At 48.7% G+C, this 15,628-nt stretch overlaps 2 protein-coding genes across 4 annotated transcripts in view; one reads left to right on the top strand and one right to left on the bottom strand.

Moving 5' to 3' along the window:
- The window catches only part of IPPK (inositol-pentakisphosphate 2-kinase), a 51,075-nt gene that overhangs the window by 32,556 nt on the left and 2,891 nt on the right, over positions 1–15,628 (top strand). For all 3 annotated transcript variants that reach the window (XM_031447291.2, XM_031447292.2, XM_064490064.1), the window contains 4 exons: positions 1,366–1,645; positions 3,541–3,691; positions 4,402–4,504; positions 13,440–13,519. In XM_031447291.2, the coding sequence (XP_031303151.1) occupies positions 1,366–1,645; positions 3,541–3,691; positions 4,402–4,504; positions 13,440–13,519 (614 nt within the window). The remainder of the gene's footprint in view (positions 1–1,365; positions 1,646–3,540; positions 3,692–4,401; positions 4,505–13,439; positions 13,520–15,628) is intronic.
- LOC105084667 (ATP synthase subunit O, mitochondrial-like) lies at positions 10,961–11,722 on the bottom strand. The gene is given in 1 exon segment (XM_064490066.1): positions 10,961–11,722. A coding segment is annotated over 1 exon segment (630 nt). The 5' UTR covers positions 11,693–11,722; the 3' UTR covers positions 10,961–11,062.

Below are 15,628 nucleotides of genomic sequence, written 5' to 3'. Positions count from 1 at the left end.
CTCCTGCTTTTCCCCTTTGCTTGATACACCCTCCTCCCTCTGTAAGGCCCATCTCCAGGGTCAGGGTCTCTGAGCTCTGACAGCGCTGACAGGGACTCCCAGGGGAGGCACCTTGCTGCTGAATCCCAGGACCTTGTTGAGGGAGGAGTGCCCAGTCCACCCTTCTCACTGGATTGAATTGACCCCCCTCTGCCACCTGGGGGCAGAGTAGGGGTCCTCCTCATTTGCATTATCCACTACTGCGTTGCAGCCACATGCCATCTCTGTTTCTGTGGCTGGGAATTAAGGGGCAGTGTAGCAGGTTCTGGCTCGGGGTCCCTCTTGAGGCTGCACCCCATCTGAAGGCTCTGCTCCCAGGATGGGGCCCCCCACAGCCACTGGCAGGAGGCCTTAGTTCCTGGCCACGTGGGGCTGCCCAGTGTGGCTGCTGTGATCTGAGAAGACAGTCGTCAAGACCGAGCGCACAGCAGCTCTGATGACGTAATCTCACCGGGGGTGTGCTGTTCTGCACGTATTCTGGCTGTTGCACAGCCAGACCCTCCCCAGGGTGGAGAGGATGACAGGGTATGAGCATCAAGGGGTGGGGGGGCCCTGGGGACCTTCCTGGAGGCTGCTGATGGCTGTCTCCCAGACGAGGAAACCAGGGACACGGGATTCATCGCTCCCCTGGGATCAGCTGCTGCTCAGGGGTGTGGGGACCAGAGTTCCCTTAGGGGCCTTTCCCCCGACACTGCAGTGCCCCATGAAAGGCACAAGGTTGGACCCACTGAGCACCCCTGTCTGTAGCCCTGGGAATGCTGGTGTCATAAGGAGTCATAAGGATGGCCTCAAAGATGAAGGTTTCTATACTAGCGATGCTGTTGGCCTCACCCACCCTGGCTGGCTGGAGCCTGGCACTGTCTTTCACAGAGGACAAAAGCCCTCTGGGATGCTGGTGGCCAATGTACCTCCATCCTGGCAGAGAAGTTTGTCTGCTCAAAGGTCAGACTGATGCCATATGTCCCTCAGTAGCAGTGTCACTTGGGCTCTCGAGTTACGGGCTATTTTGGGAGTCAGGGCTGTGGGCTACGTCGAGGTTGCCAACATGCCACGTGTTCCGCTCTGAGGGTTTGTATCTCAGGCCCAGGGCTCTGGTCTTTGGTTTCTGAGAACTTTTCTTTTTCACATTCCAGTGGAGTTTGCCTCTTGGTCAATGACATGGTGCTTGAGGGTGGGCTTCCCCGGAGGGCTGCAGTGTGCAAAGACCCCAGATGGTGGCACGTATAAAATGTCAGGTCCCTTTGCCTGTCTAGTCGGTGGGGCCGGAGGCTCTTTCCTCCTAGCCTGGTGGAGTTGACATCTCCCCGTGTCTTTTCCTTCCTGAAGAACGGTGAGCTGATCTACGGCTGTAAAGACGCCCGCAGCCCCGTGGCCGACTGGAGCGAGCTCGCGCGCCACCTGAAGCCATTCTTCTTCCCGTCCAATGGCCTGGCCAGCGGGCCGCACTGCACGAGGGCCGTGATCCGGGAGCTGGTGCGCGTCATCACGCGGGTGCTACTGAGCGGCTCGGACAAGGGCCGGGCGGGCGCCCTCAGGCTGGGGCCTGGGCTGCGGGGCCCCCTCGTCTGCGAAGCCAGCCCCTTCAGCAGGAGCCTGCGCTGCCAAGGTAGGCCTGGTGGGGGCGCTGGGCTCGGGGGAGCAGAACCTGTGGCACAGCCTGCGAGGGTCCTTCCTGGCCTCACGGAGCTTCTGCGAGAGCAGCCTGGGTCCCGTCAGGGCTCCCCAAGGCCCGGCCTCACCGGCCTTCTCAGCCCCCCATGGGGTACCGCCTTTCTCACCTCTTATCTGGGCTTGTCAGTTGCAGCATAGTTTGGGCTCCAGGGTTTTCCCTAAAATATGGTCCCGCATGTCTGTGCATCCTCTGTGGCGGGCTGTGTGTTTTCTCTATGTTGTCTTGTTCCACCTCGCTGCAACCCCAGGGGTAGGCTTCCCTTGGCCTGTTTCTTAGATGGGGAGGACTAAGGCACAGAATGTCGAGGTCCCGCAGCACAGAAGCCCTTTAGGGTGGACGGGTGGCTTCATTGGGCGGCAGTTTGCAGACAGGTGTCAATACAGGAATGTGAGACCTGTGGCTCCGGGCGCCTCCACTCGAGGCCCCATTCCTCGCAGACTCACCAGTGGGCTGACTGTGACTTGGTGGGAATCCAGGCTGCAAGGTGACCCAGTGACTGGTAGGGGTTTTTACCATGCACGTTAACGGGCCCCTCATTTGCCGCCTCTGCCATGGCTGGAGGGCTCCGTGTCATGCTCAAGTACGAGGCATGTGGACTGACAGCGAGGAACTTATTTTTAGGGGCCAACTAGGAAGATTCAGATTATTCAAGTTTTGTGCTGACGGCCGGCTGTACGACACAGAGAGATGGCGCCCTGCTTCCGTGTGGGTTTTAGGCGTTGTTTATCACGCAGCTGCCCAGGCACAACAAATTACCCTTCTTCTAGCCCCCAGGCCGAGTTCTTCTTAGCACGAATGGCTTTTGTGGGCATTTTTCTTGTTGCAAAAGTGACACCTGATCATTTCAGGAAATCTGGTGACGTTATGCCCATATTCGGGGACCTAACTGCTTTTAAGTAGATGGAACGTGTCTGGAAGGACACAGATGGACCCTGGTTGCTGTGGGAGTGTTGCCGCCTGTGGTCTTGCCTTCCAGACCTTCCCTGCACACACACACCCACACACGCACACACGCACACCTGACCCAAGGGAGGCGCAACCTTAACATGACAAGATCACGTTGTATCTGTAACCTGCTGCTTTTACCTAATTAGCATAAATCTGTATCTACATCAGCAAGTGTATTTTTTGAACTTTTACTGACCATGAGGTAGAGACTCCACTCTACAGATACCCTGTAATTTTAATGGATCCCCTCTAGCTGGGTCTGTGCATTTTCACACTGTCTTGCCTCACCGAGCATGTTGTGCCAGAATTGGGAGGTCCGAGCGCCAGGACTGCACACGGCCGCAGCGGCTCCCTGCGACTTGGACCCACGCTCAGCGACGTCTGTTTGTTCACAGGACGTGGGTCTTTCCTGGAAGGGTGGGGTAAATGGGCTGGGACTCTGGCTCCCTAGCCCTCGAGGCCCCTGGTGCACAGCAGGGGCCCGAGAACGCTGGAGTGTGGAACGGACCTGGTTTCCGCACTGTCCCTGCCGTGACAGCTCCCTGCTCAGTGTGGCCGCTCGCCTCTCTGCGTGGGCCGTGGCTCTAGGCGCCACAGGTGCAGTCCTGCAGATCTGGGGATGCCCCCGTGGTTGTTCTAAATGATGTGCCTTGTCTGATACAGACTAAGGGTCATCTCTCTAAACTTAGGTCTGGGCTGGTGTGATGGAGGCGGAAGGATGTTGAGAGGAAGGGGAGGGCCAAGGGACACATGGGTCATGTGCCCCAAACACCCACTCGTCGCAGCCCCAGCAGCTCCGTGAGGCAGGGTGCGGCCTGTGCCCGCCGCCTTCTTCAGTCCTCGACAGTAAACCTCTCGTTTTCCCCTGATGTTCTTGGTAGGAAAAAACACCCCGGAGCGCTCAGGGTTACCGAAGGGCTGTCTTCTGTACAAAACCCTCCAGGTGCAGATGTTGGACCTGCTGGACATCGAAGGCCTCTACCCTCTGTATCGGCGGGTTGAGCGGTACCTGGAGGAGTTTCCTGAAGAGAGGTGAGGACCAGGGCCCCTTTCAGGGCCCGCGACAGCCCTGAGGGCAAGATGGAGATGGGGCAGTGGGTCGCCCCAGTGGGAGGCCAGCACGGGCCCCGCACAAGGATGGCTCACCTCCGCCACCCCCCCTCCCTGCCCCCAGACGCCAGGCCCTGTGAAGGAGGACCTGGGTCCTGTCAGATCAGTGGTCACTTGGCCGCTTCTAGGCGGGAAGGCACATCCTGGGAACAGACGGGACAGTCCCACAGCAGGCCGTCCCGTGTCCTGAACTGGGCTCAGCCTGCAGGGGGCAGTGCCGCTCCGCGGCCAGCCAGCTGCTCCCGCCCAGCCCCGGGCTCTGAGTCAGCCCGGCTCCTTCAAGCCCCCTCCGGCCGACTCGGTGTGGGTTGCGGGGGTCCACGCCTGTGGCATGTGTTGGGGCTGGGGCCCTTGCCCCGGCCTGGCTCTATTTCCTCCCCACCTCCCCTTCACCAGCATCTCTGATCTGGATGCCATTTGCCGTAAACAAGAGACATTCAGCCTTGGCCCTCCTAGTCTTACAAATTCTGTTTAAAACCTTGATGCTTCCGAAAGAGTTTAGCGTTAGGAAGAGATGGATCCACTAATGTTCTTTAAAACCAGATGTGTGATTCTTAAACTGTTAAGAATTTAACAAACAATTTCCAGGCCGCTTTGTCATCCTGTTTTTTCTGTGTGTTTTTTCCCTTCAGAAAAACATTGCAAATAGACGGGCCTTATGACGAAGCATTTTACCAGAGGCTGCTGGATCTTTCCACTGAGGACGATGGCACGGTGGCCTTTGCACTGACGAAGGTGGGTAGACCCTTCCAGACACACGCTGTGTGCTCCTCAGGCTCTCAACACTCACTCGGGGATTTCCCAAGAAGTGTTGCTCTGTACCTCCCCTGATGGTTAAAGCAGAAAAATTGGGAATTTAAAAAAAAAATGTAGCTGAAGTGTCCCAGACAGGCTGGGCCAGGTGATGGTATGTTACTTTCGTTCTGGGGAGGATTTCCCCCGGCTCCGCTGGCTGCAGCCCACCCTGGCCCAGCCCTCTCCGCACCCGCCCCGCGCTGAGGTCCGGGACCTGCGGCCACTGCTCTGTGCTTCCTTCCCAGCTGCCTGCGAGCAGGCTGGGGCCGACCATCCGCCCCCTTACCGCCCTCGCCGGGCCCCCCCGAGGCTGCGTGTGGCTGGCTTCCCTCCTCCCCAGAACTCGGGCCAGGGCGCAGCCCGGGAGAACCTCTTAGGGACGAGGCCCGGTCCTGGGCTTTCCAGGTCTGTGGAATCAGGGAGTTCAGGGGCTCCATGCACTTGGATAGGGAAAAAGTGACATCTTTGTTTTCACTAACCTCTGATCGAAATTTAGTGTTTCCTTCCGCCACGAATGTGGCAGCAACCGCTGTGGGGTCAGCAGGACCCCAGACTTTGCCATTAAGAGAAATCAGACCCTTTCATTTCACACTGTAGGCGCTACAGACATCTCATGGTGTCTTTCTATTCATCGCTCCTGAGGTTCTGTTACGTAGTAAAGCAAAAACATTCACTTTAAACAATATTTTGGTATTTGAAATGATCGCTCTTCTTTTTCTTTTCTGAATTTCAAAATGTTACTGTGAGAGGGATGCGGAGGCTTCCCTGGGCTGGCAGAGGTTTTGCCAGATCCTAAAACGGTTACGGAACACTGCTCTAGTGAGAGCCAAGTGACAAAAGGCGGGCACAAGCCGAGTGGCCTGCTCCTCCGTGCCCCCTGGGCAGCTGCCCTGGGCGTCTGGCCCAGCTGTCCCGGTGCTGACCGCGTGCCTGTGGTTCTCCACTTGGGGAGGGCCCTCCCTGCTGTCCGTGGCCGAGGCTTGGCCGCTCTTCCGCAGGTGCTGGGTGGCTGAGGAGGTCCGCTCTGAAGCTCAGGGCCCCCGAGGGAAGTAGCTGCGGTGCTTGGGGCAGAGCTGGCCTCCAGGCCGGGAGACATCCCGAAGGGGGCCTCTGTGTCAGAGTAAAGCAACAGGCTGTCCTTCCGTCGTCTGCAGCCTGGGTACGCAGATTTAGGAAGTATCCGTGGTCTGTCTTTCTTCAAAAGAAGAAACAGGACTTCCTTCTTTTCCCCCCTGCATCTCTATATTTTTCAAAATTCCTAATAAATAGGCACGGATTATTTTTAAATTTTATTGCAGTTTTTTAGCCTCGTGTATGAACATATCTTGTGAGAGATTTAAGCAGCTGTGATGTAACTGTCAGAATGACTGTAATGGGAACACTGAGGCAACACTGAATGCCGGTGCAGAGAAACCAGATGTGCAGAACTTAACGGGCACTCACCCTGTGTAACGCAGCACCTGCACAACTGGGCGTCTGTCACAGAGGAGGGAAGACGTAACACTCATCCAGAGCCCTGTACAGGAGTGTTTGTAAATAAAGTCATTTATTTAAAAAAAAAAGCCTTCTTTGTAATAGCTAGAAACTGGGCACAACTCAGGTGTGTGTCAGCAGGTGGCCCACAGCAGGTTACGTAAACTGGAACCGCTGAGCAGTAACAAGGAGCGAGCTCTGGATGAGTCTCCAGAGAAACGTGCTGAGTGACAAAAGCCAGTCCCAGATGGGCACACACGATCATTCTTGAACAGACAAAGATGAGTGGCTGCTGTGGGTTGGAGAGGGGGTGGAAGGAAGGTGGGTGTGGCTGTAAAAGCAACGAAAGGGATCTTGTGGTGAAATTGTTCTCTTTTAACTGTGTTTATTTGTTTAACTGGATTTGACTGTGGTGGTAGATGCGGGAAGCTGTGTGTGTGATAAAGTACACGCACACACACACGAGTACACGTAAGACTTGGTTGGGAGATGGGAATGAAATCATGGTGTGTGTCGCTGTCACTGTGGGGCTGTGATGTTGTGCTGTATAGTTTTGCAAGGTGTCACCATTGGGGGAGACGGGGTAAGGCATACTCAGGAGGTATGTTTTGATCTCGAAACAATTAAATGAGAAAGATTCAAGCAGTGAGTGTATAATATACAATATGACAGTGTTCCTGCCTAAGCAGCAGACATCAACTGTTAATAGTATGTGTCTTTTCAGAATTTCACACTAACACACACACACTCACTCATACCGTTTGGCGGGTTGTCCACACTCTGTATGCTGTTCATCAGATGGCATTTTACGTGGCTGGAGGTCTCTCTGTGTTGGAATATAAGCGTCCGCCTCTTTTTTTGTTGTTGTTTTATAGAGTTAAGTTCTGTTAGTTGGAATCTGAAGGGGATGGTTGTGAGCCTTGAAACTGGGGAGCAGGTTGAGAACGTTTTCTGGGCCGCAGACTCTAAAAAGTTCTTTCATGACGACTGTGTATCTAATTGAACTTTGGACCTCTGATGAAATGAGAGAGGAGAGGATACTGGATTCATTTTGAAGCTCAGGAAACTGCAGCCCAGAGTAACTCTTGCTTTTTGACGACTGTATAGTGTTCTACAGCAGGAGTCAGCACACTTTTTCTATAAAGGGCCGGACAGTAAAATGCTTTGGGTTTTGTAAGCCATCTATCTCTGCTGTAGCTATTCAGCTCTGCCATTAGAGCTCAGAAGCAGCCCTAGACAAATAGAAAGGAGCATGGCTGTGTTCCAGCAAAGTTTTAGTTACAGAAATAGGTGGTGGGCTGGATTTGGCCCTGGCCTGTGGTTTGCTGACCTCTGTTCACTTTTGCCTGCTAGTTTTTATATTGCATTGTTTGCTCAGTTGGTTTGGAAGTTAGATATTCTGCTATATCATTTTTGTGGTTACTTGTCCAGTTTGACCTTGCATATTTAAAGACTAAAGTTAATAATTTGACCCCTACTCCCACCCCAGCCCCCGCTGCACAAATACACAATGTAGGAAATTGGGACACTTTAATTCCAGTAATCTCTCCCACCTTATATGCAGTTATTGGCTGTTACTCTGTTTGTCTTGTTCTTTTTTAAAAATCCACAACTTACAGTATTATTTTATACAGGTGTTTGTTTAGGTCAATCACATTTACCTATATCTTTGCTAAACATTCTTACATCTCAGATCTTTCCTCTTTTTCCCTTTTTTTCCTGTAACTTACATATCATACAATTGATAAAATTTACAAACTACAATTTACCTGCCTAGAGTGTGCAGCTTAGAATTTTTACTCTATTCACAGGTATGTGTCATCATCATCACGGTCAGTTTTAGAACATTTTCATCACCTTAAAAAAAATCCTATACCCTTAGGCTGTCGTCTCCTTATCTCCTCATCCTCACCACCTGTAACCACTAATTTACTTTCTGTCTCTATGGATTTGCCTACTCCAGACATTGCATATGAATGGAATCATTTAATAGGTGGTCCTTTATGACTGGCTTCTTGCAAGTCAGCATAATATTTCCAAGGTTCATGTGTATTGTAGCAGGTATCAACACTTCATTACTTTTACTGGCTGAATAATATTGCATTGTTTAGGTACACTACATTTTGTTTATCCATTCATCAGTTTGATGGGCATTTGGGTTGTTTCCACTTTTTGACTATTATGTATAAGGTTGCTATAAACATTTGTGTCTAAATATTTGTGTGGACATGTTTTTGCTTTTCTTGTGTGTATACCTAGGAGTGGAGTTGCTGGGTCAAATGGTAACTCATGTTTAACCTTTTCAGGAACTGCCAGACTGTTCTCCAAAGTGGCTCTACCATTTTACATTCCCACCAGCAGTTGTACAGGGTCCCAGTTTCTCCGTATCTTTGACAATACTTGTTACCTGGCCTTTTTAGCCATCCTGGCGGGTATGAAATGGTATCTCATCATAGTCTTGATTTGCACTTCCCTGAAAACTAAGAGCATTTTCTCATGTGCCTGCAGCCCACTGGCCTATTTTCTTAGGAGGAATGTTTATTCAGATCCTTTGCTCACTTTTTAATTGTGTTATTTGTCTCATTGTTGATTTGTAAGGATTCTGTATATTGTGGATAGTATAGGCCCTCATCAGATACATGATTTGCAAATATTTTCTTTCATTCTGTCAGAGATCTTTTTCACTTTTCTGATAATGTACTTTGATGCAAAATGTTCACAATTTTAAAATTTTATTTATTTGTTTGAAATACAGTTGATTACAGTACTATAATTAGTTTCAGGTGCACTGCACAGTGATTTGACATTTGCATACATTGTGATACGATCACCGTGATAAGTCAAGTAACGATCTGTTCCTATACAAAAAAAAAAAAAGGTTTTCGTTTTGACGAGGTCCAGTTTACCTAATTTTTCTTTTTGTTCATGCTTTTGGTGTCATATCTAACAATCCCTTGTTAAATCCAAGGTCATGAATATTTTCCCCTGTTTCTTTAAAGAGTTTTAGATCTTTTTTTTTTAAGAGTTTTAGATCTTAAATTTTGTTCTTTGATCCATTTCGAGTTATTCTTTGTATATGATTTGAGGTAGGGCTCCCGCTTCATTCTTTGCACACGGATGTTCAGTTGTCCGCACGCCATTTGTCGAAGAGACTGTTTCTTCCCGTAGATGTGTGGGTTTATTTCTCGATGCTCAGCGTGGCCCCTTGATCCGCATGCCTGTACTCAAGCCTGTACCTTGCCTTGATTACTGTTGCTTTTCAGTAAGTTCTGAAGTTGGGAACTGTAAGTTCTTCAGCTTTGTTCTTTTTCAAGACTGTTTTGGCTATTTGGAGCCCATTTTAATTCCATTTGAATTTTACAAATCAGCCTGCCAAGCTCTACCAGGACGCCAGCTGGGAGTGTGATAGGGATTGTGGTGAATCTGAGGAGGGTGTGCGGCCGCCGGCTTCACGGTGGTGAGTCTTCCTGTTTGTTAGCGTGGGATGGCGTTCCAGTTATTTACATCTTTGTTTTTACTTCAACAATCTTTTGTAGTTTTCAGAGCATATATTGTGTACTTTGTCACTTTAATTCCTGAATGCTTTCTTTTTGAGGCTGTTGTCAATGAACTTTTCGTAATTCCATTTTTAGATTGATCATTGCACGTGTATAGGAATACAGTTTGTTTCTGTGTATTGGTCTCGTAGTTTACAACCTTGCTGAATTTACTAGTTCCTTAGGATTCTCCCTATATAAGATCTCTTAGAGATAGTTTTACTTCTTCTGTTCCAATTTGGGAGCCTTTTATGTTTTGTTCTTACGTGACAGCCCTTGGCTAGAACCTTCAGAGCAATGTTGAGTGGAAGCAGCAAGAGCAGACGTCCCTGATTTGTTCCTGGTCTTACTGGGACGGCGCTCAGTCTCTCATCATAACGTGTAACGTTAGCTGTGGGCTTTTTGTAGATCCCCTTTATCGGGTTGGAGAAGTGCCCTTCGTTTCCTAATTTGTTGAATTTTTTTTTTTAATCATGAAAGGATGTTGTATTTTGTCAAATGTCTTTTCTGCATCAATTGATATTATCATATGTTTTTTATTTTTTATTCTATAGTTATAATATGCTAGTTTATTTTTGGATATTAAAACCAACGTTGCATTCCTGGGATAAACCCACTTGGTCATGGCATGTGATCCTTCTTATATGTTCCTGAAGTCAATTTGTTATTATTCTGTTGAAGATTTTTGTGTCCACACTCTTCAGAGATAATTGGTCTGTAGTCTTCATTTTTGGCCTTTTTGAATGAGCTGCGAAGTGTTTCAGCCTCTTACTTTGGAGGGGCAAAGTTTTGAGAAGGATTGATGGCAATTCTTTAAATATTTGATAGGATTCGCCAGTGAACCCATCTGGGTCTCGGCTTTTCTTTGTAATACCCTGTTGGTTTGACACCCAGTTCAGTCTCTTCACTTGTTACAAGTCTAATTGTATTGTCTGTTTCTCCTTTAGTCCATTTTGGTGATTTGTATCTTTTTAGGAATTTGCCTGTTTCACCCAAGTTGTCTAATTCATTGTCCTACGGTTGTTTATAGTTTATAGTTTTCCTCTTCTTCTTGAAGTACATCCTTTAGAAGTTACATTAGTGACAGTCTTTTGGTAAATTCTCTCTGTATGTGTCTATCTGGATAGTTTGAAAGGTAATTTTCAAAAGCACAAAGAGGATTGATTGTTTTTCTCTTGGTATTTAACCGTTTTACGCAGCATCATTTGACCGTGGATGTTGCTGCTGAGATGTTTTCTGTCTGTCGATCTGTCCTCTCACAGGAGGTGAATTTTTTTCTCTATGACTGGTTTTAATGTCTTCTCTTCTTCTATTTGACATTTTAGTGCAATGTGATGAGGTGTGGTGTACTTTTTTATTCTGCTTGGTGTTATGTTGTGCTTTCTCTATTTGTGGATTTGTCTTTTTTTTTTTTTTTTTCTTTCTGTTCAGGAAGCATTTTATTGTTGCTCCAAGCTTAAGAATTTTCACTGACAGAAAATCAACACTTTTAGGAAATCTCCCGCATTGCTCTGCTCAGCTTCTGAATCTTGGTTTTTGCAGACATATCAACATATTTCTCTCCAATACGGTCAATCATTCCACCCATGATTGATGGGTCAGTCTTAACTTCCAATTTACTTAGGAAGCTCTTCAGGACCGTTTTTAATTCAGTAAGAGTGGCTTCATCTAAAGTGGATGCAGTGGTAACCATGCAAGGTACTTCTCCACGGTGGACACTCATCATGGTGAACAAGGCAGAGATGACACCAGGGGTGTTGCTCAAGCGACCATTCTCAGCAAGCAAGTTGATCAGATTGGACGTGAGGGGAGAAAACGTCTCTTTTGCTGACATGTCATCCAGGCTTTTCACTTTAATGGAACGCTTTACATAGGGATTCATAATAGAAGCCGCCAATTTGGGTTCCTTCAAGATTTGTGCTACTCTCAGCAATTCCTTTTCCACCTGCTCCAGTTTATTCTGTTTAGACGCAGCAGAATAGAGAGCAGTGGCCTAGCGACCTTCGATACCATGTACTTGAACAGGTGGCCTCACAAGCTTGGCAAACGGCCTGACCACAGGTGTACTGAAGCGTCGCACCTGCCGGGAGAGCCCGGATACCACTGGGGCGGCCATCATCTCCTGGGCGGCGTAGGTCAAACCCGAGTTGACGAGAGAGCGATTTGTCTTTTAGTTCTGGAAAATTCTCATCCATTTTCTCTTCGTATGTTTTCTTCATTATCCTGTTTTCTTCTTCTAGGACTCTAATTAGGTATCTATCAGACTTCATTTTTACAATTTTCTTCAGTTCTACCTTCCCGTTCACTGAGTCTTTCTTTACCTGTATCTAATCTGCTAGTTCATTTGTTCATTGAGTTTTCCATTTCATTAGTTAAATGTTTAATTTCTCAAAGTTCTGTTTGGCTCATTTTCACATCTCCTTGGTATTTTTGATAGTTCCTTGCTTGCCCACTTTTAAATATCTTTTATTCCTTTAAGTAGTTTATGAATATTTATTTTATATTCTGTATCTGATATCAGATACAATAAAAACCTTGGAGGTGAAAAAGCTCTTGTTATTTTGGCTGACCCATCCATGCTGCCTTGTTTGCTTGGGTTTTTAATGCTCTATGATTGAGAGCTCACAATTGTTTGGCCTTGACCTGTGGGGATCCTGGGGACCTAAACAAGGGATGCTTTCCTTCAGGGAAAATATGCACCCTTGGCTTAAAGAAGAAGTCTCAGGTTTAGACCCTGTTCTCTGTGGCTTGTTCCTACAAACCATGCATGTGCCAACCCTGCCTGTAGGGCAGTTCAGCCTTCCCAGTTGCTCACTTGCTCAAAACCCTAGTTTCAGCTCTTTGGGGAGTGACTGTGAAGATTTGGATTATGGATTTCCCTTCCCTTCTATTTTAAACTCAAGAAGACATTATTATTGTTTTTTACAGTCAGTGTCTGTTTACCCACATATTTATCTATTGCGTTACCCTTAATTCTGCCCTGCCTCTCTGACCTTTTATCTGGGATCATTTTGTTTTTGTCTGAAGACCACCACCCTTTAATGTTTCCTGTAGCGTACATCTGCTGGTGATTCATTCCTCGTTTGTGTTTAATAATTAGTGATTTTTTTTTTTCTCATCATTCCCGAATCTGTGTCTTGATGTCTTTCCTCAGTTTTGGAAAATTTGGGGCCTTAAGTTGTTCAAGTTTTGTCTCTGCTCATTCTCTTTTCTTCTTCTGGACTCCAATTACATGTATGTTAAACACATTTTCCTGGCGGACATCATTCCAGGCAGTACCTTCAGATCTACAGGTGCTCATAGCCTGGCCTTAACAGCACGAACTTCAGAGCCAAGATTCCTGGTTTTGAGTCCAGCCTTTCTGCTGCCTCGCTGTGCAGAGTGGGTGGGTTCTGTCTGTTTCCTTATCCCAGCACTGGGTCCCTGGCAGTGCCTGCCTGTGGGGTTGCTGTAGGATGAGGTGAGTTAACACGCAGCCTGGTGACCCCTCTGGCTTCAGTGTCTTTCGTGGTGGCTGTGTGACATTTCAGTGTGCTGTGCGACCGGGGGATGTCTTGAGGTGTAGAGTGACACTTGCTCAGTGCTGCCAAGTGCGGCTAGCTCAGCAGTCGCTGAGGCCACTCTCTGCTTCTTCTACAAGGTGGGCTGTGATTGACTTGAAGACAAGTCCTAAGTCCCAGGGTTGCGAATCAGGGTCCGCACACTCCCTGCAGTGAGAGGTCAGGAGGCGGGACCGGCCTCTAACGAGCGCTTCGGGCTTGGGTCTTCCTGACCCACATCCGGGTCTGGGACCCGTTCCTGGCCCTCGCTGGTGGGGCGGGGGTGTGGGTGGCAGCGCCCCGGAGCTGACCTCTCCTTCCCCGCAGGTCCAGCAGTACCGCGTGGCCATGACAGCGAAGGACTGCTCCATCATGATCGCGCTGTCCCCTTGTCTGCAGGACGCGAGGTGAGCCGCCCCCCGCCGTGCCACGTGTCCTCGGCCTGCCAGGATCGTGCGGCCCGGCAGCAGAGCCGGCATCCCTGTATCAGAGAGGCCCCGGCAAGCTCTCGTTCGTTAACAGAGGCCGGTGTCTAAGGCCTGCCTGTTGTCCCGGGGGTTATTGACTCTTGGTCTTCAGAAGCTGGTCACGCAAGTCAAAAAGGCATTTTTGAGGATAATTTTAAAAGACTGTTCTAGTAAATTCAAGGTTACTGTTATTTTCTAAGGAAATACCTCAAGGACTTAGAAGCAGTTTGGATACTGCGGTGTGAATTCTTTTCTCTCAGAGAAAGCCTCAGGCTCCTGTCAAGACTCCGGCCCAAGACCCTGTAGGTGCCCGTGGGCCTGTTTCCAGCTCCGGATGCGCTGACCTTCGCGGGCGCTTTGAAGCCTTTAAAACAACACATCCACTGTCCGGGCCCTTCTTTGCAGCACCTCTCCTTGGATGTCATTACCCAGTCTCCTCTCCTGCCTTTTTTTAGGAACGCACAATGAACCTGATAATCTTTTCTCAGTGATGAGATGGCACCTCCAGTATTGACCTTGAGGGCGCCAAACCCCACACACAGCATTTGTGGAATGTTCCACATGCTTCTGATGTGTGTTCTTGGGTCAAGATGACCTCGTCACTGGCTGCCAGCCACCCTGTTTTCTGATGCTTTTGAACTGAGCATTCCCAGGAGTCCCGCTTCTTGGCAGGCACAGAATTGTCCGTTTTCTGATAGGAAACAAGGAAGGATGTTTATAGAGCATAACTGGGAAAATAAAAAAGGTTGTTCTGTTTAGTTGAAAACTCTTATCATCCCCTAAGAAACTGCCCAGTGCCCAGCTGTGAGGAATCCACTTGCTGGATGAAGCTAGTGGTGTTAGATGAGAGAAAAGTACACAGAAGGTCTTCCCTGCACCTCTAAACAAGGATGCAGTCGGGATACAGAAATGTGGGGGCTGAGGGCCGGGAGTCCTGACCCCCTTGACCAGCTGCTCGACAGAAACCGACACACTGGCAGAGGAGCAGGGACACGTGTCCAGACCCTTCTGAGCCATGTGGCCGACAAATGGTCAGACTCTCCTGGGGAGTGGCCCTGGGGCCACGCCCCCACCAGCCTGTGTGCGGACGCGTCATCTTACTGGCTATTGGTCCTGATGTGATGTGCGGTTCCCCGAGGGCCAGGGATGTGCACTGCCCCCAGTCCAGCTGCGTGGAGCTTGGCTTTCGGGCCCTGAGAGTGAGACGCAGAAGCAAGACCTTAATTAGCACGTTCTCTGCTCTTCAGAGGGGCGTAGCTACGCCCCCAGCCACTGAGCCAGGGATTCATTGTTTCTGTAAACGGTATTTCTGAGCAAGAGTTGAGCGAGAGTGCAGGCCTTCATCGTCCTCACCAAATAGAAGGATGCTCACTGGCCTTCCCTTTCCCAGGCAGATTTCCAAACTGGTGTTTGGTCTGTTTTATTTTTTTAACAATTTCTAAGTCCAGAAGAGTAGTGTGCCTGGGAAAACCAGGACTCCTGAATACTTCCCTTGGGCTAAACTGAGCTTGAATAATATATTTAACCAGTCGTTCGGATGCACACTGTGTTTGGAGCACGCTAAGAGCTCAGTGGTACATAACACAGTCTTCGTACAAAACTCAGAATTAGCCTGGAAGTGTTTTCAAAGTACAAATTATTGTTCATGTTTTGTTATTATCATATGACTCTTCCAACATTTAGAAAAACCACAGAACTAAAACCCCGAGAAACAAATTACAAAACACTGCAGATACAATTTTGAGAATAAAACATGAAACCAGACCTGTCTCTCTCCAAATGCGAAAAACCATAAAGGAGCATGAGTTCCTCAGCAGACATGGGAAAAGACACGTCAAGAGAAGTCTGTTCTTAGCAGTTTATCCATTTGGCTGTTGAGGGGCCAGATCTACTTTCTGCTTTTTCTTAGGTTTTGTAATGCTTGGCTCCTGATGACGTAACGTTTTCGGCATTCGTTTATACTACTGGGAGAGGGGGAGTAGCAGTCGGGTATTCGACATGATTGCTTTTCCATCTTTCTGCACTGTAACCCTCTGTCGTCTGGCGTGC

Source organism: Camelus dromedarius, chromosome 10 (assembly GCF_036321535.1).
Source record: "Camelus dromedarius isolate mCamDro1 chromosome 10, mCamDro1.pat, whole genome shotgun sequence".
NCBI classification, from domain to species: Eukaryota; Metazoa; Chordata; class Mammalia; order Artiodactyla; family Camelidae; genus Camelus; species Camelus dromedarius.
This window is presented reverse-complemented; position numbering and strand designations above follow the sequence as displayed.